This window comes from Eutrigla gurnardus (assembly GCF_963514095.1).
Source record: "Eutrigla gurnardus genome assembly, chromosome: 2".
Taxonomy (NCBI): Eukaryota; Metazoa; Chordata; class Actinopteri; order Perciformes; family Triglidae; genus Eutrigla; species Eutrigla gurnardus.
Genome location: NC_139916.1, coordinates 6,465,778 through 6,490,064, shown reverse-complemented (window position 1 = coordinate 6,490,064; position 24,287 = coordinate 6,465,778). Strand labels below are relative to the sequence as shown.

The 24,287-nt window shown below is 41.5% G+C and overlaps 1 protein-coding gene across 2 annotated transcripts in view; it reads left to right on the top strand.

Annotated features, from left to right (window-relative positions):
• ca16b (carbonic anhydrase XVI b) overlaps positions 1–24,287 on the top strand; it is an 87,758-nt gene that overhangs the window by 52,141 nt on the left and 11,330 nt on the right. Inside the window, exons 4-14 of one of the 2 annotated variants that reach the window (XM_084039810.1) lie at positions 159–307; positions 5,701–5,796; positions 7,886–7,952; positions 9,811–9,968; positions 11,046–11,238; positions 15,917–16,101; positions 19,366–19,474; positions 19,596–19,645; positions 19,741–20,494; positions 22,133–22,271; positions 23,928–23,966. In XM_084039810.1, coding sequence (XP_083895936.1) covers positions 159–307; positions 5,701–5,796; positions 7,886–7,952; positions 9,811–9,968; positions 11,046–11,238; positions 15,917–16,101; positions 19,366–19,474; positions 19,596–19,645; positions 19,741–20,494; positions 22,133–22,271; positions 23,928–23,966 — 1,939 coding nt within the window. The remainder of the gene's footprint in view (positions 1–158; positions 308–5,700; positions 5,797–7,885; positions 7,953–9,810; positions 9,969–11,045; positions 11,239–15,916; positions 16,102–19,365; positions 19,475–19,595; positions 19,646–19,740; positions 20,495–22,132; positions 22,272–23,927; positions 23,967–24,287) is intronic. The other variant, XM_084039811.1, reaches the window with a different exon arrangement.

Below are 24,287 nucleotides of genomic sequence, written 5' to 3'. Positions count from 1 at the left end.
GATCCTGAGATAATGAATAACGAAAGAATTGAGCAGCCACTGCTGCTCTGAGCTTCTTTAGATCAGTTATTTTACTATCTTACTGCTGCCATAGGTGTATGTCATTTTCTTCCTTTCTTTGATGTTTTTCTTCTTTTTTTTGCCCTATTTGTCTCCAGTTGCTGTTCTTCTGAAGGATGACTACTTTGTAAGAGGTGCTGGACTGCCGGGGCGTTTTAAGGCTGAGAAGATGGAGTTTCACTGGGGCCATAGTAATGGATCAGCAGGCTCAGAACACAGCATAAATGGCAGAAGGTTTCCTGTGGAGGTACAGCATCCAGTCACTACAATACCTTTTGAAAAATGTGCAATATGTTGCCTTGAGAGTACATGTTGAATGAGAGCCTGGTGCATAATTGAGGCAGCCCATTACTGCTTCTAAAAGTCAGTGCACCTGATATCCAAAAAGCATCACTGGGTTGTCAGACAAAACTAAATACCCTGTGGTCAATTATATTTTTTAGGAAAATGCTGGCTTCCGTAAATAAGAATGAAGTAGCATCAAGTTCATACTTTTTCATACTGGGTTTTGTTTTTTTCCCCCCACAAGGTCACAACACATTTCTTCAATGCCATTAGTGCCAAAAAGACAAATGGCAGTCAAAAGAGAAAAAAAAAGTGAGAACAGAGTGCAAGTTATAAAGTAGTGTTGTGGAAAAATGAATCTGCCCAATAAAGATCAACAACCAGGATCAGCTTTTTCTCCGAGGTTTATTCCACTAAGTATTCTCATCTGCAGAAGAAAGTACTGTTCACCCCTGCCTTCTGATGCAAAGGTTCAGAATCAGCAGGAACGACCCTGAGTCTAACAACAATCTCCCTTTTAAGGAGGAGGAACCAAAGGACGGATCATGTCCTATCTTACAAAGACAAGATGTACAGGCAAGGTCAAGATTTACAGAACACAGGCGTCATAGTCCTGAAATTATCTTATGTCAATGTGGCACTCATGTTCATATCATCTACAAACAGGCATTCATTTTCGTCATAGCATAACAGTCAGATGAGGAGATGCGGATCGACGTCTGGCCTGACAAATATTCTGATTATAAATTACAAACATCCAAAATTCCCATTACAGTAGCAAAGAAATTAGCATCCCCTCTTGTAGCACAGATATCAAGGGTATTAAGTCTGAAACCTTTTTGGTATTATTTGTTCTGGCTGCCTGGATTAAAGCAGAAATCCCACTCTTTGTATGTGGAGTTATTAGTGCCTTTCAAATGTCTATGATTCATAATGCCATTTCTATTCATTATCCAAAATGATTTTGCAAATGTCATACTCCTACATTTTGTGGGGATGTATAAAAACATTTTCCGTATCCCCTCTTGTCAAATGGTTAATAATTTGTGTAAAAACAACAGTATTTACACAAATTAAAAAACAGGAAATGACCATTAGTGTGCCTCCTAGTCCTATCTCCAAACACACAGCTGAAGTCGTCCTCCGTTTGTTTCCGAGCCCCGTTCTTCGGAGCCCTCTCTGCAAGCATGGCTTTTGATGCAGAATGGCTGACTAATTAGATTTATTTTTGCCACATCACTTTGTGTTCAATGTAGTGTTAAAGGGCACCGGATTATATACAGCCGTTATAAAGCTGCTGTGTGTGTACGGCTCCTTTGATGGCGTACTTCTAAATAAGACAATGGGACTCTCTTTAATGACCAATTTAGGCAGCCGTTCAAGAGGAAAAAAAGCAAAGCAAGAAGAATAGAATTATTGTCCTCCAGATACATCATTAATGGATGTGAACTATAGATTTGTAACTTCACTCGTTTGTGTGTATACATATACATATGTATACATATACAGAGAGAGAGAGCTTTAGAGAATCCTTACTTACATAATCTGTGTATTTGTTGCTAATATAAAAGGACTTTAAACTGCCAAAACTCTTCAGAAATTCTGAATATTTTCCATAACTCAAACGATGTTCGTGCTATTTACTTTGTAAACAAGCATTTCAGGAGCATGCAGTCCTGATAGGATTGACTTCACATACAGTATGATGGGGTTTAGGTTTCGTAAATTACACCGTGGAGAAATGTTCAAAGAAATTTCTGCATCAGAAAAAAAAATGGGGCCAACAAAAGACAGCCACTCATGGAAACCCAGCAGTCATGTCCTCATGGGAAATGCAGTAGTCTTTGCTACAGGAAGTGCAAAAAGGAATATTCCATCCACATATCCGCAAAGATGTTTCCTGTTAACTACATACAGTACATGTGCATGGTGCGCCGTACACACGGAGACGGGCTGGAGGTCTGCTTTTTAAAAATCTTTGTCTGCATGTTTCCAACATGATTTGTTTTCCACTCTCCGAGTCAGAAGGTGAAAGAGGGAAATCAAACGACGAATGCTTGAAGGGGAGCGTGGTTGTGCAGGATCTAGTCTATGCATGTACCCGACACCACAGGTGCCACAAAATAGCACAGTCATAAATGTTTGTCTGTTGACATACCAAGCGATCCCTTAAATCACAGGCTGGCTTTTGTTTTGTTGTGTACATCTTTAGTTCTTCAATGGTTGAGCAGCGTGACCTTGGAGGTTGTGCTCCAGGGCTTATTCGTCTCCGCTAAACAGAGACTGTTTTCGAATCTGTTGTCTAATTATCTCTCCACTTCAAATGAGTCACATTCTGCCCGTAGTCACTTATAACACACTGCATAAAGCATTTGCTCTTAATGTGAGAGGGAAAAAAACAACCTCAAAAGTGTTTGTTTCACCTGCTCAGAAGCTTGAAAACACATAAATGACAAAAAAAAAAAAGACAAATTCAGAAGGGATTTGTAGATCTGCTCAGCCTTTGTGACATGGTCACATTATTAAAACACAAACGTAAAGAAAACAACGAACCACGGCTGCGCGGCCTGTGGCTCCTGAGCTTGACATTAATCTAACCACGGTATTTTTCATAGAAATGAAGTGGGGAAATCGATAGATGGACCACCTGTTCGCTCAAACAGCACAATGAAAAATGAAACAGTGGATTTTTTTTTTTTCTGCCTCAGGGTTCCATAAGGAGTTATTTTCTAATAATATATTTGGGTGTCACCAAGGTTAGATTCATTTTACGAATATTAGGAATCCCAACTGAGACGTGTACGCACTCAGCACTGTGGATGTTTGGAGTGTTGTGGTGGGTGTACAGTACGGAACAGGAAGAGGCTCCGGTTGCACTGAAAGCATCTCGGCATTCAGGGATAATGGGGATGGATATGGTGACCCTGAGAGCTCAACACACATACTAAATGGAGGGAACGACAGAAAACACTGCAAAATACATAAATGTGATGGAACTAAAAAATGATGAACATGCCTGATCAGCAGGTTTGTGGGGCAGAGAGTTACTGAAGAACGTGGCGTTGGGAAATTAATGAACGATGAAGTGGTTGGCTGGAAAGACAATAATATGCAATAATATCTAAGTCATTCAATCCGAAAGAAATATTTTCTGCATCTGCTTGTGTTTTGTCTATTTGCGTGCATGCAGTTGAAGAGCTTTGAGCTCTCAGTTGGCTCGTAGCAATTAAAGTACAAAAGAACGATGTGTTTATAGCATGTGACTCACAACTGCCATCATAGCAACAGTAATACATGATCAACATAGTGGATATATTTTAATAAGGAGCCATATATGCAAAAAGTGTTAATAATTTGTCTCCCATCATATGTGAGCTGTTCCACTGGGACCAGTTGTGCGTGTCTGCCAGGTGTTTGTTTAGCAGTATTTGTATTGGCTCTACGTGAAAATGGAGTCAAATACATCTGTTGTGCATTTTTGTAGCGAATGTGAGGCATACATAATCATTTCAATGTCTATGAAGTTATCTGTCAGTAATCTGGATCTGAAATGCCTAGTTTCTTGTTTTATATCAGTGACACCTACTGTACAAAAGGATAAGAAAGAGGGGGGGGGGGATGTACCTGTTGACAACAAAGTGTTGCAGTAGTGCGACTGTAAAGAATAAAGTATACACGAGGTAGAATACATTGGTGCTGCTGTGATAAATCTCCGCACACAAAGATATTTCTCGTAGTTTGCTTGTCTTGCCTCAATATCTCGCTGTCTTGGGAAATCATGCCAAACATGGTTTTTTCACCTGTTTTTTTTCTTAAATCGACCTTAGGAATGCAGAGCAGCTTTCAGAGATTGTGTTTGCACTCTGCGTCTGCTACAGAAAAGATTGGAGTTGAAATATAAAGCTCAAATAATACTTTGTCTAACAGTTTGAACTTGTTACCTTTTTGGTCTCTCGCCAGCTTTTGTTGGTTATTGGTCCTCACTATTTTTAAAATGTGTCTTTACATATTTCTCTGTACGACAGTGGTAACTTTTGTATTGACAAAAACAAACATGAACAAAGGTCTGGATGTCTTACAGGAGGGTTAAGTATTGGCCAGACCACCTGTCTGCCCTGCTTGAAATGAACAACTACCAGCAATATCTGTGGACGTGAATGATGTTTGCGCCAACAAGGTGGGCTTCATGCCAGAGCTCGCAAACACACAGTGAAACCAAGCGTGCAATCAAGTGGTTCAAATCACTTTCGGCAACGTTTATTTTTATTGGCTGCAGTGAAAGTGTTTGACAATTGGATATCACATTTTCCAACGTGCTGTTACTAAAAGCAGTGCACGTGACGCAATGGCAGTGAGTGAATGAAGCCTAAGGGGGCCAGCTTAATTGGGTGATGTCGTTAATAACATCTGAAGGGTGATGAATGGCTGGAGCTCCTTCTTCCTGCACAACAAATTAGTTCAATTAAAGGCTGCAGTTAAAGGAACTCTGTGGGAAATTGATTAACTTAAATTATCTGGATTGAGTCATTTTGTACCTGGTTTAGACCTTTGCTATGTGATAATGGATCTATCCTTATTTATAAGCTTATTTATTTAGACTTTTTGCATCTGTTTTCTGGGGTTTTCTCTCCCACCCTCCGTAATTTTCCCTTTGAAAGAAGAAAAAAGGCAAGCAAACCTTTAATTAAATCAACTTCTAGGACCTTTTTTTTTATTGCCAATTAACTCGGTTCAGTGACATGAAAGGATTTTCTCATTTTAAAGAGGCTGGAGAAAGCGAGATGATGGACAGCTCCAATTGCTACTTTTAGAATAATTTGCTGATTTTGATCAGCATTCTCATAATATGTCTGCTTCGAAATGAAAGGGATTTTCTTTTTTTTTTTTATTAATATTGAAAACCAGAGCCATGACAATTATATGATGTGTTTGCTGTATGATGGTATTCACATTATACACACATTTTACGCTTTGTGAAATCAGACGCAGTGTTGTGGGTGATTTAAGGTAATTGGAAGCGATGATTAAAAGTGCACCATTCTGTTAGATCTCACTGCTGGGAAAGAGCACATTCCTCCAGTTCCTCCTCTCTGCTTACGACTTGTCTCTTTGAGGACGGTCGCCCTGAGGTATGGGATGCTGTATTTCTCCAGCATCCTCCAGGAGTGGCAGAACACAAAAAGGAATGACACAGATTATAGGAGATTTATGAGAGTGATAAATACACCCTCTTTTATGCCCCTCAAAACAGCTTTTCATCAGCTCTTCAGCAGCGTGCCCAAGTGATTGATGACAGGACTGTTGGTTCTCCTTGTCCAGACCCTCAAGCTGTTTATGCTCTGTTTCCCAACCCAGATGCAGATCTACCTTTACAATTCGGACGACTTCGACAGCCTCAGTGCTGCCATCAAAGAAAGACGCATCATCGCTGCCATGTCTGTCTTCTTCGAGGTAAGGTATCGCCGGGTCTGACGGTTGGGACAAATTTAATCTGAAGGGAACCATAATAGCAGCGTGGTTCTAGGGCAGCGATGTTCAACAAAGCCTGCGATAGGATCCCAGGTGGTCCGCTGAATATTTTATATTCACAATAGAAATAATTTGATTTACAGCGGGGAATTCTCTTGTACCTTTAATGTAAATAAGGTGCCAGGAAAACGCAGGAGAGAAAAAAAAACGTTCCCGTGGAGGATCCCTCGGAAGTAGTACAGCCTTATGCATGTGGACTCTTTGTCTTGTTAAAACATCCGACTTTGTTTTTTTCATTAGAGTTATACTGCTCTGAAGGGAAACCTTTTGTAATGACTATTCATTTAGTTGTTGGTAGAATTGCCTTGATAGAAAACTTCCTTTTTCATCGGCTTATTAAATTACTTTATTTACCCAAAGTGTGCTCACTGCCAACTGTAAGGAATAGTAAAACAAAGGATATGAGTGAATAAAAAAATAACTAGAGTAGATTAAAATAAACTGACAGCAATGGGAGGAAATTAAGAAGAGTAAGGAACAGAGCCACTGTACAACGGTGAGGCAATAGTGATTTTAGGGGGACTTCTTGTATTAATCCAATTACGAAATGGTTGAATGTGGATGATGTGAATACGTTTTTGAGGACAGTAAATTCTAAATATTTATAAGAAATAGTCTGTGGAGCCGGCTTTGGGAGGAAATAGTTTCTCTTTACCTGGCAGATTATTATTATTTTTTATTCCGTGGCACATTCCAGATTGCTTACAGAAACTACAAATGGTCCCCTGAAGGTCTGTGCACAAAAGCTCCTAATGGACAAGAATGGTCCTTATTTCTGTTCACAGTAAAAACACTTATGAGATTTATGAACCACGGAAAAGCAGCGCATGTTACACTCTTAATTATCTATTAGCGGCATCTTTGGGATTGATGGCAGGCAATCAATGCAGGGTCACTTTGAGCTTAACAGCATATAGGTAAGGGTCAGCTCTCAGGAAGAGGGAGGCTGGAATGGGGACACAGGTGTTTTGTAATGTAGGTCTGTTCTCAGACACTGATAAACAGTGTGTGTACGAGGACCTAAATGCCTCCGCTGGGTCCTGACAGCCCTATTGCTTACTGCAATTAGCACCGCCATACCCAATCCGCTGAATAGCAGTTTACAGTGCGAGCGTTTTAAGTGGGCACACACACACACACATTGGCTCAGATTTAACATTTCTAATCAATGAGGAGAGTTCTCCCTGTGCTCCCCAGAGGCCTGTTAATGGCCTCTAAGGTGTGCATATTATCCACATTCAGCATTCAGTTCCTCACAATTATTCTCCTATGACTGACCTGAATTAATGTTAAGCAAGTAAAAGATTGGTCCCTGCATCCCAGTACTGTTTTGTCCAGTCCTGTCTCTTAAGTAGGACATTGGGAATGTTGCTAAATGCGGGGCTGAACAATATTTGCTGGTCTTCAGTCATTTCGGGTAGTTAACGGTAGGCTTAATAGGTAGATAAGGAGGAAATCAAGGCTGGCGTTTGTCCTCTGGAGACAGCTAAGCTAATGGCTGAATTACCTCATCCATACCAAAACCACCAGCTACATGATACTCATTAAATGATCCGATGTGTTCGAAGAAAATAGTGTGTAATTATGGCATTGTGTTGGTGCACACGTACTGTCAAGTTGATTTTGTGTAAAATGTAGAAATACACATTTTTCAAAATATATGTGATACTAGCCTTTAACAATACAGTAAATAATGATGATAAAAACAAACACGGTATTTTATCGCTAGAAACAAAAGCCTTTCAAATGACCAGAGACCTGAATCAAATAATCTGTGGCGTAAACCTTGAAAATGTCATGGGGGGGGGGAAAAAGAACATCGCCGACATAATAATAATAATACATGGATTTAGATGCTGCTAGATTATATTGTATTTTAGAGTTGTTGCCCTCATTGTGTCCACTCCCTGTTTTTTTTGTTCATATTGATTGTCTTTAGTTATTATGTTAGATTAGTATTCAAGTCTTGTAATCCCTTTTGTAATCCTTTTTCTCTGGACATTTCCTGCAGCTGGGGCAAAAAGACAATCCAGCTGTAGACCCCATCATCCAAGGATTGAAAGGAGTAGTGCATCATGGTAAGTACTGGGGAGTATGTATGTATGTTTATATATTTATATATATACATACATTATTAGAAAAAGGATTAGATAAGAGTCTAAACACAGGATATGAGCAGAGTTTAACTTCCAAAGGATTTGAACATTTGTAAGATACTGCCTCTCTCCCTTGCTTATGCAACTCCACAGTAGGAGACATCTGAGGAGCTTCACTCACATAGAAAGAGCAATTAATTACATCATAACCTCAATTAGACAGCAGTTTTATTGTGACTCAGACAAACATGTGCATACATCGTGGCTCCTGAGGAAGCTCATATTCACGTTTAAACTGTTAACGCCTTGCGTTGTCTTAAATTACTGCTGCTGCTCTGCCTTTACTACGTGCATGACTTATGTGGACCACAAGCAGATGTTTTAACGTGATGCTGTGATCCTTTACCACATGTGGGGACTCTGCAGCTCTCTTTCCCTTTATAACTTGCCACTGCCTTTACGTTACGTGAGCAATATCATACACTGATAAGGACATGTTAATGGATGAGGCTATATATAGACGCGTCAGAGCTACTGCACTGTATCCATGAGGGTTTCACAAGACTAGTACTGGGTGTCATTGAGGGGTTTCTAGATATTACTTTATTCCCTGTACTTTGAGGGGATGGATGTTTGATGTAATGCGCTGCTATGGTTTTGCCTTTTGTGTTGAGCATTGTGCAATTTCTTCATTTCCACTGAAGCAATTGCACTGTGGAAATGTGCCTATTTTCAGATCGGCCTGTTGTCATGTGGGAGGCCAAATTCACCTGTTGTTTTGATTTCACAGACATATTTAAGGCCCCGCGTTTCTTTCTTTTGCTATAACCTTAATTAAGGCAAGTTACCAAAACATGTTGTCGTACTAGATTATATTATCAATCTCCATGAGCCTCTAAAATTGGCTCAACCCTTTGACAGATGTTCGTGCTCATCAGTGTCTCTCATCTCCCAGCTGAGAATGGGATCAGTTCGGGTAGAGGGGGGGGGGTTCTTTGGACTTTCTTCCGGCTGTCTGCTAAATGCTTCTCGCCTCCTCCCCCGTTAGGGTGGTTGGTTTTCCGCTAGCTCGTTATCCCTCAGTCATCCATCCATCAGCATCTCGGCGGCCCATGAGCGATAGGGCACGTACACTGTCTGAAGAGGAGGAGAAGAAAGGCTGTGAATACTGAATTTGACTTTGAGTACAGATGAGGCATGGGGGAGAGGTTTCCCGTGCCTGAGTCGTCCTATCAGTCCTTGTACCCTAAGCCTCTGCTTTTCAGATAAGTGAGCTGTGAGAGATTGGATTCAACATAACTTTAGCTTTATTTGAGTTTTTCACATCATAGTTCAAGAAAAAAAGCAACAATCCCATACAACATTTTAGCAGGAGGATAAATAGTTCTTCCGGTGTTTTTTTTTTTTTTTCTACACGACCCTGCCTTGTTCTTATCGCGGAGGCTAGAACGCATCCTGTAATCATTTGGATCTGTCTTAATCCCCGTGGCCCATGCAACAGTTGTTGCACGTAACGGAGCAGGAAACCACCCAGCCACAGATCAGCTGTCGGAGCAGGCCATTTTATCTGACTCCCCCTCCCTTTTGCTCCTTTCTAAGGGAGATCCCTGAGTACAGCGATCTGGCCAGAGTGATAACGAGTGGCGAAGCTTTTAACTGCTGTCACCATCGTTCCACTAGTGGAGGTTTCTCGTGAAAGCAGTTAAAATGCCACAGGGAGATTGAAATGAAACGGCCATGGTAATGTTGGTATAAATGTGACTGAAGATATGCAGGGTTTTTAGCAAAGCATTAGAGGGTGGGTAAAAATGTGATATTTTTTATCCTGTGCTCTACCCAGAAAAGGAGACCAACCTCAGGTCGTTCATCCTGAGGGATCTGCTGCCATCGTCGGTGGACAGTTATTACCGATACACCGGCTCTCTGACCACGCCGCCCTGCATCAAGGTAGTGGAGTGGATCATCTTCTCCAGGCCCGTGTATCTGTCCCAGTCACAGGTGCGTCCACGCACACCCAGACAGCTTTATTCTTATACACATTAATTTGCCGTCCCACAAGCGTGTTTTCTCTCCATGTGCTGTACCTCTCATTTGTCTTCCCGTTTCCCCTCGTTCCTCCCCAACTCCTCTGCATATGAAACCATAACTGCCTTTATAGTGGATGAGTAAGCAGGAAGTGGGAGCCAATTACTGGCATCTCAACGATATTGCGAGATAACCTTTATCGTGCTGTTGGTCAGAGACAGCGACTGTAGGGTCTTAAAATGAATACCGCTGACTCACTATTAACATTATTCAAATTCAGAAAGTTGCATGAATTTAAATGATCATTAATTTAGATGACTGCAGTAATGGTTTAACACATGTTAAAAGTCAAAAGTGTAGTATTTTGCAGGACTCACCTGTGTGCTTTAGAGCGGCGTTTTTCCCATTTGTGGTTTTGAGAGATAATGTATGCCAAATCATGCCCCCTGCTTTTTGCTGATCCCATACACAGTTGCAGCATCTTTTATACATACAATTCTTGGGTTACCCAGCTGCATATCCTCTAGAGCGTTCTGTGCCATAGAAATTTGCAGGGCTCAGTGGAATTTCTATTAACTTGCAGTAGGACAAATCTTTTGTTCAGATATTACTTCTGCTGCAGGAATATTGACCAACGCCACAATGTTTGTGACGCTCACAGATGGTCTGTTATGAACCTGTAATTTATTTCTCGGAGCACGCATAGGACACATTGATTCCACGGTATCTGTAATGTGTAGTCATTACAGCACGCGGCAGGAGATCATTCATGGCAATCAATGGTCACAAATTTGCCCCATTGAGAAGTTACAGCCCGGCAGGTAGCCAGGATGATGATTGAGGTCTGTGCCTGCTGGTGCCTGTGGTGCGAATGTTTCTAGCGAAAACCGCTGCTCCAGTTGTGAACAGTCAGCTGCTGGCAAGCGGCTACAAATGCAGTCCTGCATGATATATTATATTCAACTCACACGCACACACACACACACACACACACACACAGTAACAAAATCACTTTGCTCCAGCAGTTATTCTCTGTTTCTTTCTATCTAGCTGGAGGCCTTTTACTCCATCTTTACAACAGAGCAACAGGACCATGTCAAGTCTGTCGAGTACCTGAGGAACAACTTCCGGCCCCTGCAGGACCTGGACAATAGGAAAGTCTTTAAGTCAGCTGTAAAGGATGCATGGCAGAAAGATTTAACTGAAGTCCTGGGAAGCCCTCATAGCACTGAGGCTTCGAGAGGTAAGCTCTGATTCCTAAATTGTTTCCCGGGCTCCCCGTTGTTTGCACTACATCGCTGCTGCTTTAACCCAATTTGACTGAATTGCTCCCTAATTAGCTCTGAGTAGTCAGAGTGTGTGGGCGGGTAGGTGGGAACTACATAATGCACACTGTGTTTAGGCTACGTCAGAGAGCTGCAAATGTCTCATCCCATTCAAGCGTCTCATAATCTTAGCCAAGGCTTTGACACGAGCCATATCTGCCTGTAAAGTGGTCTTAAATATACACTTGATGGTTAAATACATGACATCATGCAGAGAGACAGTCGGTATCCTCAGCATTTAATTATCCCTATTATTACCAGTATGAGACATGGAATTAAAGAGACAGCCTTGTTCTTGTATTGTGGTTTAGAGCCAGTTTGTCCTTGTGTTGTAATTATGATAAGGTAATTCATGGCCTCCAAAGGTTTCTACAGTCTGTTGGTAATCAGAAAGTTAGCTGGATATACTAGAGCTTCCACATTACATTAGAACATCATCTATGATGCCCATGAGGTGTAAATGGAAGTTTTGACCACATATTATCTTCCAAACTATTTTCTTCTTCACAAAGATTCCTTGGTTTCACAGCAATGTATTATTTCTGGTCAAAAACTAAGTGATTCCGTGAAAATTATTATTGAGTTCTTTTGACGTTTTGGGACCAAATTCAGAAAGCTCATCTATTTGGTCAGCATGTAGACCCATCCATAGACCTCGATCAAAACGCTAGTTAAGTTAATATAATGGGAAAAAAACAGATCAAATTCTGCTGTGATTTTAAATAACCACATTAATAAGTAATAATTCAAACTTGAGATCAATGTTGCAGCGTTCTATTCTTGTTCTAATATTAAATACAATCTTAATACAAAACACAGACCTCATGCAGGGCTTGGTTTTTCTCTTCATCTCTCTGTTATGTGTGCATCTTGCAGTGCACGCCTTAACAGAACAGTACAGGAACTATGGAGACTAATGAGAAAGGCTGCTGCGCCTTAAAGTGGTGTTGTTGCTGTCTGGTGGGGAGAATTGATTGGGGATGCTTGTGATGAAGTTGGAGCACTCTCACAAGGCTGATCAGCAATCATCATTAATATGTGGCACAGCTAAAATAGACCCATACAAATTAAGTTGTGAAATTGCTTTTGTAGCATTATGTCAGCAGAGAGAATGAATGTGGACCAGTGTCTCTCAATTTTTCCCAGCTTTCCCTTCCCTCTTGCTCGTTTCTTCTTTTGTGTCTCTTTTCGCATTTCTGTTCCTCTGTGCTAAAACAATCCCTTAACGGACGGCGCTGGAAGTAAACGGCGTCGGTCTTATCTTCGGGGGTGACATCTGTCAAGGTTGTGTGGGGGGATATTTATCTGTGTGCGGTAAATGATGACTTTGCTTGTAGATGTTGTGAGAGCCAGTTCTATACCTTGACTAAATGTCCCGTTACTGTGGCTTTTACAACCATGGAAGTTGTTTGGCCATTCCAGATAGTTTTTGATGCAACATGCGGGTTGCAAATTAGTTTGTGTGGGGCGGATCCATGATTTGTCGAGTAATAATGCCGAGGTGTGTCGGGCGGTATTTGTTTTATTCTTTGTATTTACTCTAATACTGTATATCTGCATGTGTAAGAACAAGGAGACCAGATTAGGCATAACACTATTTATGTTGGTGGTTTGGTTCATAGGTTAATTATTATTAATATGTCATCAATATTGAAAACATGCCTCGAACTTTCTTGTTTTGTCTGACTTAGAATACAAAACCATTGAATGTACAACTTTTATAAAACAGAGAAATGCACATTGCAGAAACTGGAATGAAAGAAACCTCGCTTGGTGAGGGATGTGAGGATATTAGATTTTATAACCGATTCAGATAAAAAACAAACACTCCTAATAGAGAATATGATCACGAGTGACTTGGAAAAGCTGTCTAGTTCAATATCATAGATGAGTGAACACACATATTTTTATTTATTCATTATTTATTGATGATTTATGAAGATTATTTGATTTTTTTTAATGAAATGTTAACTAAAAGAAAGATGTGTCTAATCTGTGGGGACATTATTTATTTGTTTCTTTAAAAAAAAAATGGAAAGTGATTCCAGTATGTTTAAGTGCCATTTTAAGAGTTTTAAGCATATTTTGATAATAATTAGGTTAATATTGTGACTCACTATTATTTTTGGCCAGGATAATTGTGAAATTAGGGGGGTTTAGCTCAGGAGGTAGAGCGGGTTGGCTGGTAAGATTGCCGGTTCGATCCCCGGCTCCTCCTAGCTGAGTGCCTGGTGTCCCTGAGCAAGCCACCTCACCCTAATTGCTCCTGACGAGCTGGCCGTCGCCCTGTGTGGTTGACTCTGCCGTCGGTGTGTAGATGTGTGAGTGAATGGGTGAATGTCAGTCATTCCTGTAAAGCGCTTTGGACAAAAGCGCTATATAAATGAGGACATTTACCATTTAATTTGAACATCATCCCATGTTTAACCATAGTTACATGAAGAATTAGTAAATGAGTTTGTTTTCTCTCTGCTGGCTAACAACATTATTGACATAGTCTTATGTTGTCATGTCCTAATTCAGTGTTAAGACTATGGCTGTAGCAACAGTCCCACATTATAATGTACTGTAGTTGCGCTGCTGGTATTTAGCCCTTCGATGACATGCATACCTTGAAGTTCCTATTATTGGTTTTATGAATAGCTTTCTTTGTGTTTTCAAGGTGATTGTTGTTTTCCCTGTCATTCCGATGTCTGTACACAGTCTCTCCGTGCATTCATCTCCTTCATGGTAGAATTTGCCAGGAGAAAGATTCGTGTTCTGCTCTGAGTGGTTTTTGCAGACCGAGGTGAAACCGCTATGAGGCTGATGTTGGGATGTTACAATATATCTATTCACAGATTATTAATAGGATTTTTCTCTAGCACGAAAAGTAACTGTGCCAGCCATGAAACACTTGGAACATTTCATTTGATCCATACCTTCTCAGTTTTTCGGTCGAACTTGAGATGAAGTGATAAAAATACATTTCCATACACATTTTGAACATATTTAGATAACAACCGCTGCCAATCTGCCATTATATTCAAAGGTTTTCATAACATTTAACAACTAACCTTCGATCAATGAAGTTTATGATTAATGCACAGAACCTGATGATTCCTCACCGGTAAACTACGTGTTGGAAAAGTTGCAACAGTCGTCATAAACACATTTATATTATATATGCCAATATTATCCCGATAATCAACCAAATATGCTCAACTAAATGTAAGTTAAAGTAAGTCCAGTGTGCTCTAGTACCATGTTTAAGAAACAAACTGTTTTGTATTGTTTTTAGGCAATCATATGTCATTAGGATAATTTTTAAACACATTTAAATATAACAAAAATGTGTTGAGCCTATTCTTTCTTATATGATAATTCCTGGATTATTAAATCAGGCTTTATTTTTCTCCTCTCTTGATAGTGAGCTAGACAGCGTCTTCATTTATGTGACCTTATGTGAAATTCACTATGATAAGCTTAAATGCGTTTTTTTTTTTAAATATATATTTTATTTATTTTTTTATCGTGATCCACAATAAATATCCAACATTGCCCCATTTGACAAAAATACATATAAGAATTGCAAAAGTGTGGTTTATTTCAAGGTGCCAAATATGATAAGAGTGTAGATCTACACCTGCTGTTGATTCTGTTGTTACGAGTGCACCAGTGTTGATGGTGAAAGGGATGATGGCTGACGTGACGGTAATGATGCAGGCAGTAAAAACCATCATCGTGTCTTCAGCTGTTATTAAACGGCTGTTTTTGAGCTACTGAAGTTGACAACGAACATCTGACGGGTTATAATGCATTTCACACCTGTCACACCTCATCAACACCCCAAGATTATTTTGCTATTGTGTAATTTTTTTTGTGTCCCTCTGACTGATTTCCTCCCAGCCTGTCTCCCTTCCACATATCCTGGTGCATAATTCGCACGGTAGCTTCACTTTGCAAATGGAGAAAACTTGGTGACAATTTAAATTTGACTGAAACCTCGCGTGCACGTAATAAACTGACACTGGTTCCTGATTGCTGTTGCCCCCATGTGCTGAGAAGCATGTCCAGATTGTCCCTTACTCATACTGACGCTCCCTGTGTAGATGTCAGTGCTGCAGCCTACACTGCCACCTTGAGGCTGACTTACACGTTTTTTTCCTTTCATCCTCCTCGTGCATCCTGTTTAATGCTGCACAGACAGGAACTTGCAAATTATGTATGGGCAGGAAACTGTGGTATTGTCTGTGCCACATGTTTAGCACTACACCCAGCTGTTTGGTATTCTACCTGAATTCTCTTTCAGTGTCCAGAGTGACGATCTGCACTGACAGAATCTGACCCTAAGCCTGACCCCAGTCAATCCTGTGTTTTCTTGCGAGTGAGATGGTATTATGTTATGCACCTTGAGGTCCTCATAGTAGAACTAGCTTTTGAATCAAGTCGGCAGCAGACAATAACGATAGGCTTGTTAACAGGCGACCTGCCTTCTGCCCACCAAATGAGCACACACAAATACTCAGCCTTTCATTTTCCCCTCGCTGCATTCAAATGGTGAAAAAGTGACCATATTATTTACTTTGTATTTCCCTCTACTTCCTGCTCTTTCAGTGTGCAGCAGTGCCCCAGTGAGCATGAAGATCAAGCCGCTGAACCAGACGGCATTGATGGTGAGCTGGGAGCGCCCTCTGACCGTCTACCATCCACCCATCACCAGCTACATGGTCTCCTACAGCTGGGTGAAACGTGATGTCGCTGATGAAAAGACCTTCACCAAGACGGGAGACCAGAGCATGGTTTGTGTTACTATTTGTATCATCAGCTTACCAGCTGATCCTCACCAGAGCAATTTTTTTTTTTTTTTTTCCCAAAATTTCTTCATGGATGTGGTTTAAACGGCTCTGATTGGTTTGCAGAGCCTCTGATGTATCTGGCAGGATCAAAGGGTGTCTGGATCAGTGACAGTGTGTATAGAAGGTGACAGGTTGTGATGAACTCTGCATGTGGCGGTTGCTTGATATGAGCGCCCAGACAATCCCCTGTCACTCACCTGTCTAAGAATAGACACGTAGGACTGCCGTCACGCTGACAAGTCAGGCTGATATATGTGTAATGTGTTGACAAATGCGCCCGTGGCCTTGTCTCAGTTTGAACATTTTCTATCTATTTATAGAGCTTGCTTTATATAGGCAAGCAATACAACCCAAATAATGAAGGGATGCATGTATATGCAGGGACGTGTGTATCGGGCCATCATATGGCAGATAATGGGAAATGTATCTTGGTATGTATTCTTCTGAAAATGAAATCAAAGCAGATAAACGATTTGTCTGATGATACAAAGTAACATTTCTTTAATGTACTAATAAATGTGGCATCTAGACAGATACAGTATCACAGTGGGCGGCCCTATGCACCTTTTTAAAGTTGATCTGCAATCTGTCAGAAAACACAAAGGAGAAGAACGAGCCCAGCGTGCCGACGAGAGCCAAATGTGTTGTCAGCGGTCTGGATGTTTTTCACAGATTTTTTGGCTCACTAAATCACTTAGCCTTCCTTTACCATCAGGTGTGAATATTAAGAAGGTTCTGAAAGTTTTCTTTTTCTGTTAAATAAAAAAAAAAAGTGAAATCATCAGTTATCGGCATTGGCAGTGAGAAGCAGTTAGTATTGGCTGAAAAAAGTATGTAGTACTAAAATATGTTTTTGTATTCTATTGACTATTTTAAGTATTTAAAGCGTTTTGAAAAAATCCCGTCTGGTTTCAAACATCGGAGGAAGCTCTTTGAACACAGACTGTCTTTTTGCAGCCAAGGCAGGCGACTTTGCAAGTGTAGTCCTTTTAGATCTCAGTGAAGTTTCTGACACCAGGGATCACACAATTTTGCTCTTGTGCCTTAAACATTGAGTTACTACTTCATTTATTCCTGTAACAGAACATTAACTGTCTCCACAGGAATATATACCCCCGTCCCTGCAGGGGGTTACACCTACAGGGCTGTTCTTTTTCCACACTACATATTTTTCTCTCTGGTCACATATCCTTCCATTTGAGGGAATCCAACGCCCAGCTGTGCATCTCCTTTAAAGCTCACTGACCCCCAGCTGTCTTGACAGTCTGCATGGCTGCGTCTTTAGATATAAACAGTGCAGGGGCAAAACATTCACCCACTGGTTCACAGACCAGGGATCAGTTCCCTTGTGACAGCACCACTTCCAGCATGCAGTAAATAATCGTCATGGGAGGGAAGCCGGTGTGGGATCGTCCAGTGTTGCTGCTCTAGTGACTTCTACTGGTTGATTGGAGCAACTGCACAGATCTGAAGGGCATGATGTAAAACCGTTGCCCATATTGCATCCTCCCATCCTTCTAATGCTTAGAATCTAGCCTACGCATTAGCTAATAAACCCATCCACCCAAGAAATGTGTTTCACTTGGATGTTTAATCTTCACTGTGCAATATGATGCATATGCAGTTTGACACTTAAAAAGCTGTTTACACACACACACACACACACACACACACACACACACACACACACACACACAGATACAAGTTGTGGTCCAAAATACAACTTACTCATACAGTAATGATGGGCCTTTCAGTGAAGTTTTTTTGTGCCAAGGTTGAAGTATTTTGGGGGAAAACCATCAGACACAAACTATTATTCCATGCAGTTTATATTACCAGCCACCATCTCGTAAAGGGACAGTTCTGCCCCAAATACATATACAATAAATATGCTATATCAATCGTTTTGGTGTGAGTTGCCTGGTTTTCGAGGTATAATATAGACATGTCTGCCTTCTCTTGAATATAATGGGACTATATGATACTCAAAGGGCAACATCTGGAACTCAGAGGCAATGTCTCTTGGTCATTCAAACTGGTCCACAGTCTTTGTTGTGAGCAGCTTCATGTAGGAACACATTTCTCAAAACCCTAAAAACCTGCCTAGAGGCAATTTATAACTAACAAACTAGTTACCAAAGTTAAGAAACCACGGACCAGCAGGTTGAAATGAATATGCAATCAGACTTCCTGCAGTCAGGAACTCCCTCACAAATTAAAAACGAATGCTATCTGCAGCCAGTTATTTCATTGATTTAACTCCTGTGCCCCCCCCCCCAGCAGTCCATGTCCTACCTGCAGCTTGTTCATACTGACCTGCTACAACACTACAAAGATAGAAACCATCTCACCACAATTTCACCCTGCCGCTCTCAGCATCCTCCTCCAGCTACGTTTACTGACCTTTTAACTCCCCATCAGCCAAACTGCTCCCTGAGGTCCTCTGGCTGAGCCGTCATATCTCCACAGCCCGACTACTCATTTTCTATATTCTGTGATCTTGACATGAGGCTCAAACAGTCTCTGCCAAGATCCCCAATGCTTTAGTATAACTTGCTTAAGAAACGCAGGCGTCAAATATCAACCTGTATTTGGTTAATTGTTTTGTCTTCTTGCTATCTTAAACGATTATCAGACTGACTTTTTCAGAATAGATTGATGAGAAGTATGTGTTGTTGTTTCCACGATCGTTTTGCTCTCCTAAGAGCTTTGTAAGTTTATGATGTTCCACATTTATTGCAGGTGGCTGACGGAATGAATGATTAATGTGTCCATGAGGTGCTCTATGTGGTTAACTCTATTAATACAGTCGATCAGTCACTTCACTGACAGTATTCTCCTCCACTTCTCTCTCCGCTGTCAGTCCTTTTTATTTTGCCCATTTCATTTCCATTTCAATTTTCACTTTCTATCTCTGGACAGCTTTTTATCTGAATTATTTTCCAGAAACACTAGCTCTCCAGCACCAGAGGCAAACACCCATCTGTTCCTGACGGCTATTTTAATATAAGTAAAGCCATCTGTAAAGTGCATAACATAATTAAATTTGGCAAGAAATTAGGTTTTAAATTGCATGGAACTTGTGGGTCGTGCACTGCTGATGGAACCGGGGCTGAGTGGAGTATTTCTTTGGGTTTTGTTTTGGGCGTTATGAATGAACAGCATCCAGAGTTTAAAATGTATTTTTACCCACCTTTTCTTTTGCAGAAAGCCGTCATCACTAATGTGTCCCCTGATGTCCTGTACCTGTTCAGAGTGCAGGCAGTATGTCAACGTGACCTGCGCAGTGATTTCAGTCAAACGCTGCTCTTCAGAGGTACCTTGTCAAAATCCTCCAACCAGCGAGTCATAATGTTTTCATGAACTGCAATTGATTTTTTGCAGGTCAGGCACATGAAATGGAATTTTAACTGCTGGCTTTCACTGTTCTTTTTCAGCTAATACAACAAGAATATTCGAAGGGTCTCGTATTGTGAAGACTGGGATGGTGAGTTGAGCAGAAGATGACAAATCCATTTTTTTGTATGTAAGTAACATGAATTTGATTGGGTTGGATAACCTCTTCTTCTCCGTCTCCATCAGCCCACGATTTCTCCCGCGTCCTCGGCCGACATGGCTCCCATCAGCTCTGGTTCCTCCACTTGGACGTCGTCCGGCATCCATTTCTCCATCGTCTCCATGGCAACGGGGATGGGCCCCTCGTCTAGCGGCAGCCAGGCTACGGTGGCATCGGTGGTGACGAGCACCTTGCTGGCAGGCTTGGGCGTGGGCGGAGGGGTCATCTCTTCTTTGCCCAGCTCCGTTTGGCCCACACAGACGCCCCACGCCACACAGAACCCCACCCATCCAACTGCTCCGCCTGCAAAGCCCAGCACTGAGCAGACAGCGGCCCAGGGCCCTGAGATGGACACCCCGTCTGAGGAGAAGCAGGCGACGACTGTTGGCGAGGAGGAGGACGAGGAGGAGGAGGAAGGGGAGAGAGAAGGGGAACAGGAGGATGGAGATGATGAGAAGAAGAGTAAGAACAAGACCGCACCTAATAATGAGGAAAAGCAAGCCAACAGCACTGTGGCCAAAGAGCCTTTAATCCCCACCCCCGCGTCCACAGCCAAAGAGAAAGGAGACTGGAAGCCTACAGCCACGAGCACCACCGTACCCTCGAGCACCAGTGACGATCAGTTGGTGAACGCAGAGAGCAATTCCACAGATGTGAATGCGTTCTCCACTCAGGAGCCTCGTAATGACACCGCCGAGATGCAGATCCCCCAGAGCTCCACGTTGTCTCCAAAGACCGGTAGTGATGGCAAGAGTCTCTGGCCTTTCTCTGTCCACACTGGTGAGCAGACCTCTCTCTCCCACACAGTTATGACACCTTACTGCTCGTTGTCCCTTCCCTAACAAACACATCCCTTCTGAATTTGCGGCAAGCGTGTTTCTCTTGTCGGCAATTATCATACACAGCAAGGCTTCTCTCCAAAGCAGAATACTGTAATCACTACCAACAGTTATGGAGCCCAATGTAGCATAACAAATACATTGATTTAAGGCATTAGAAAAACACGTTATCGTATCAGTCAAAGATAAAGCTCGAGGCTTTTGTGTCACTACAACAGAGGCCTGAAGGCAGAAATAAGCCATCTGCCATCGGGCTTCTGCCTCAGGGAATCCCTTTAAGTCTATTTTGAAAGCGTTTGCCTCGGGGGAGAGCATTTTTCCCCGATGTTTTTACTTAAATAATGTTGGATTTAGTCTGTAATCGGGCTACTCTTTTGGCCCAAACCAAAGCTGGTTGATCAAACGTGTAGATGGCTCTTTTATTGTCATCTGTTTTGTTAAGCGTGTTGGTTTGTTTGAGATTTGTTAAGATAGACTAAAGAGAAGACGGACTGTTAACTGTTTATTCAGAATTGTATCATTAAGTAAAATCAAGAGCTCAGGGACTTTTTCTGTTTGAAAAATCAGGCGCATCAAAGCTGATAAGCAACTAGGATGTTAACTGCAACCAATCGCCCAGAAAAAGATGCACCATTTCTTGCAGCCAAGTGTTGTATTCATTTGTTTTCAAAAAGGTGGGGAGGAACTGTGGTTTAGCCTTTAGCCCTCCCTTCATTGGTGCACGAGCAGGTCCCAGCTCCATGGCAACAGGACACCTTGTTTTCTGGAATCAACACCCTGTAGAAAAAAAGATTGACCCGTCTGCCTGTCCCTGCGCATCTGCTCTTTGTTTTAAGTTCCTCGTCTGACTCAACTCTGAGTAAACCAGTGTTATCTCTTGACCTTCCTCTCAGAATGTGGCTTCTGTGTGCTCTCGCACATCCTGGCTTTTTAATTTGTCTACAGGAAATGTGCAACCATTTAATAATGCAGATGATTGATGAAACCATTTAGAATGCAGTTCATTAGTATTGGTGCACAGCAATTAAATCACAGTGTCTTTAGACTTTAATAAACAGTGTGCTGGTGCATGGCAGCGATGGTAGTCACAGTGTTTGGACTTAAAAACGGATGCATGAATCATCCAGGTGTTCATGCGGATGGTAATCTATGGTCAAGTGGACTACCAGTGCTAGGCAGGGGTCACATAATCAATAGTTATAATATAACGGAGCAAAGCTCCCTATAGTACAATAATACAATGGAACAGAGCTCTTAGTGGTAAAGAAAGAAATGGAGGATCCTAACAGTTTTATCAGTCTTAAGTTATTTCTCTTCCTGTTGTTGAAGGTGTCTCATTGTAAGGTTAACGGGTTTTTACCACGATAGACCTATAGGTTTATTATTCTTGTTAATTCTTTACTAAGGTTGATATTAGATATATAATGAATTTTACACATTAAATGCCAACAAAAACCATCAAAATAATTTTTAAACATGCCATCATTTCATTAATGTCCTCCACAAGTTGCCATATGAGATGGTGTTATCCAGTAGAATATGTGTAAGCATGTATTCATGTGCATGTGTAACATTCTAGACAGGACCATCTTGTCCAACGTGACCCGAACACCTAACCCGGGGATGGGCCGGATGGTGTGGATCGTCCCCTTGGTGGTGGTGTCTGCTCTCACTCTGCTCTGCCTCATCATGCTGCTGATCGTGATGGTCTACTGGAGGTGAGTTCACTGGCTCTAAAAAGGTTTGGTAGAATAGTAAAATGTCATTGTGTGAAGTGCTCACACATACAGAAATGTCTCATCTAAATACTGATGCCTTCCTCTGTGCTCTTAAAGACTGGCTGCCCCTCTACCACGCTGTCCACCTCCCATAAATCTCACATTTTGAGTTAAGTGACACGCTTGCATGCATGGCTGGATTCTACAGCCAGTCTGCTGCACATTCGGGCCCGCCTGGTTTGAGATTATTGCGCACACATGCAGACATGCATAAAACAGACATAACCAAACAGTCTGGTAGCAAGACTGCTTCCCTGTCGTACATCAAACCCATCACCAACCTGGGTGAGAGGCAGGAGACCTGAAGGCTCTGCAGAGCCAGCAGGGGTCCCAGCTGCGTCTTCATCTGCTGGGCTCATTTCCAGCCATGCTATTGGTGCCCCAGTAATTACTCAGACCAGGCCATTGGCACATGTGGGATGGTTAATGAGTTACAAATGGACCGTTTCCTCAGCTGGTCCGTTGCATATTTACTGTCTGCAAAGGGTCTGTTTATAGTTGGAAGACATTTCTTTATTTACAGCTTGAGATTTATTTTTGTTAACACTTGAAATGTGTTCGACGCATTTTATAAATTATTTTTACTGTGACCTTTTTTTTTCCCCAAGTGTGAGATCACTGCAGGATATATTTATGGGACACCCTACTGTGGCATTTTGTGGTGTCGGATAATATAAGAGTGTGGTATAAATAACAGCATGGTTATCAGCTCCATAGAGGTGTTCAGAAAAATAAAGTTGAAAGCGAGGAAAATAGTAGCGGATCCAGTCAGTGGATAGATTCTTGGGCGTTGTGGTATTTGAGTAGAAGAGCAGGGGCAGCTTTGAGATTAGAAACGGCCACCACAGCTGTTACTGTGACAACTCTGACAGTTCGCAGACAATGGCTGCTTCCCCTGGGGAAAAGGCCGTGATGAAAGATGAAATCAACCCATTCTCTTTACTCTTCATGCTCTGTGTAGTGTTTCTTGGTGGCAGTGCCGCTATCCAAGCCGGTATGCTTCTCTGCTCACAGATGTTTGGGTCATTACCAACCAAATATCACAATTTCATTTCAAATGTTTAATAAAAATGTGATCAATTAACCATATTTTGAAGATTAATGCCCTTGTCTTATCTTAAGCGTTTTCTCAGTTAATCTGAGGTTATATCCACTATCATTAATTGGTGGGCTTACAGTACACATCTGGAAGCCTGTGAGGCTCGAAGTGTTTGTTCAAAACCCACAGATGTTCAACTGGAAAAAAAAAAAAAATCCTGGCCTCAGTGCTGCTGACGTGGGTGTTGGATTGAATGCCTCTCTCCACTCACATCCATTCAGAAAGCCTATTTCATCCCATTTGCATTCTCCAAAAGCCAACCATTCTTCTGAGATCATGGGAGAGAACCAGCGAGGTGTCGACGGTTAGTTAGTCACATCTGCACCCGCAGGGAGCCATTGGATAGGGAGGGTGTGACGCAACCAGGGGGGGGCTCTCCTCGCTTTTTTGGTTTTTCACCCTCCCCTTTCAGTCTTTCTCTCCCTCTCTCTTTCTATATCTTTTAAATACAGTTCAGCCTTTTTGCTTTCTCTGCTTTGCATTATCACTCTAAAAAAAATGACAAGCATCTGCTCCCTCCTCTGCATCAAATACAGGTAGGATTAAAACTGCGAAATGCTGTGTGTGTGTGTGAAAAAGTGTTTTCCTTTTTATTACATATTTATTTATTTATTATATATATTACGATATCATCTCTCATGTAGAAATTGTTTATTTTTCTTGTGCTCTGAGCATATCTTCAATGTAAAATGTGTTAGCCTAAAAGACATGGTACGATTCATCGTTTTTACAAAGCTTTATTAGTTTTTCTGTGTAAAATGTGGAACGAACTGTCCAAGTGGGGGCACAAACATTTTGGATTTCCAAACAATAGGATGGACTCATTTATAATCAATGAATGTCAAATGTTTAATCGG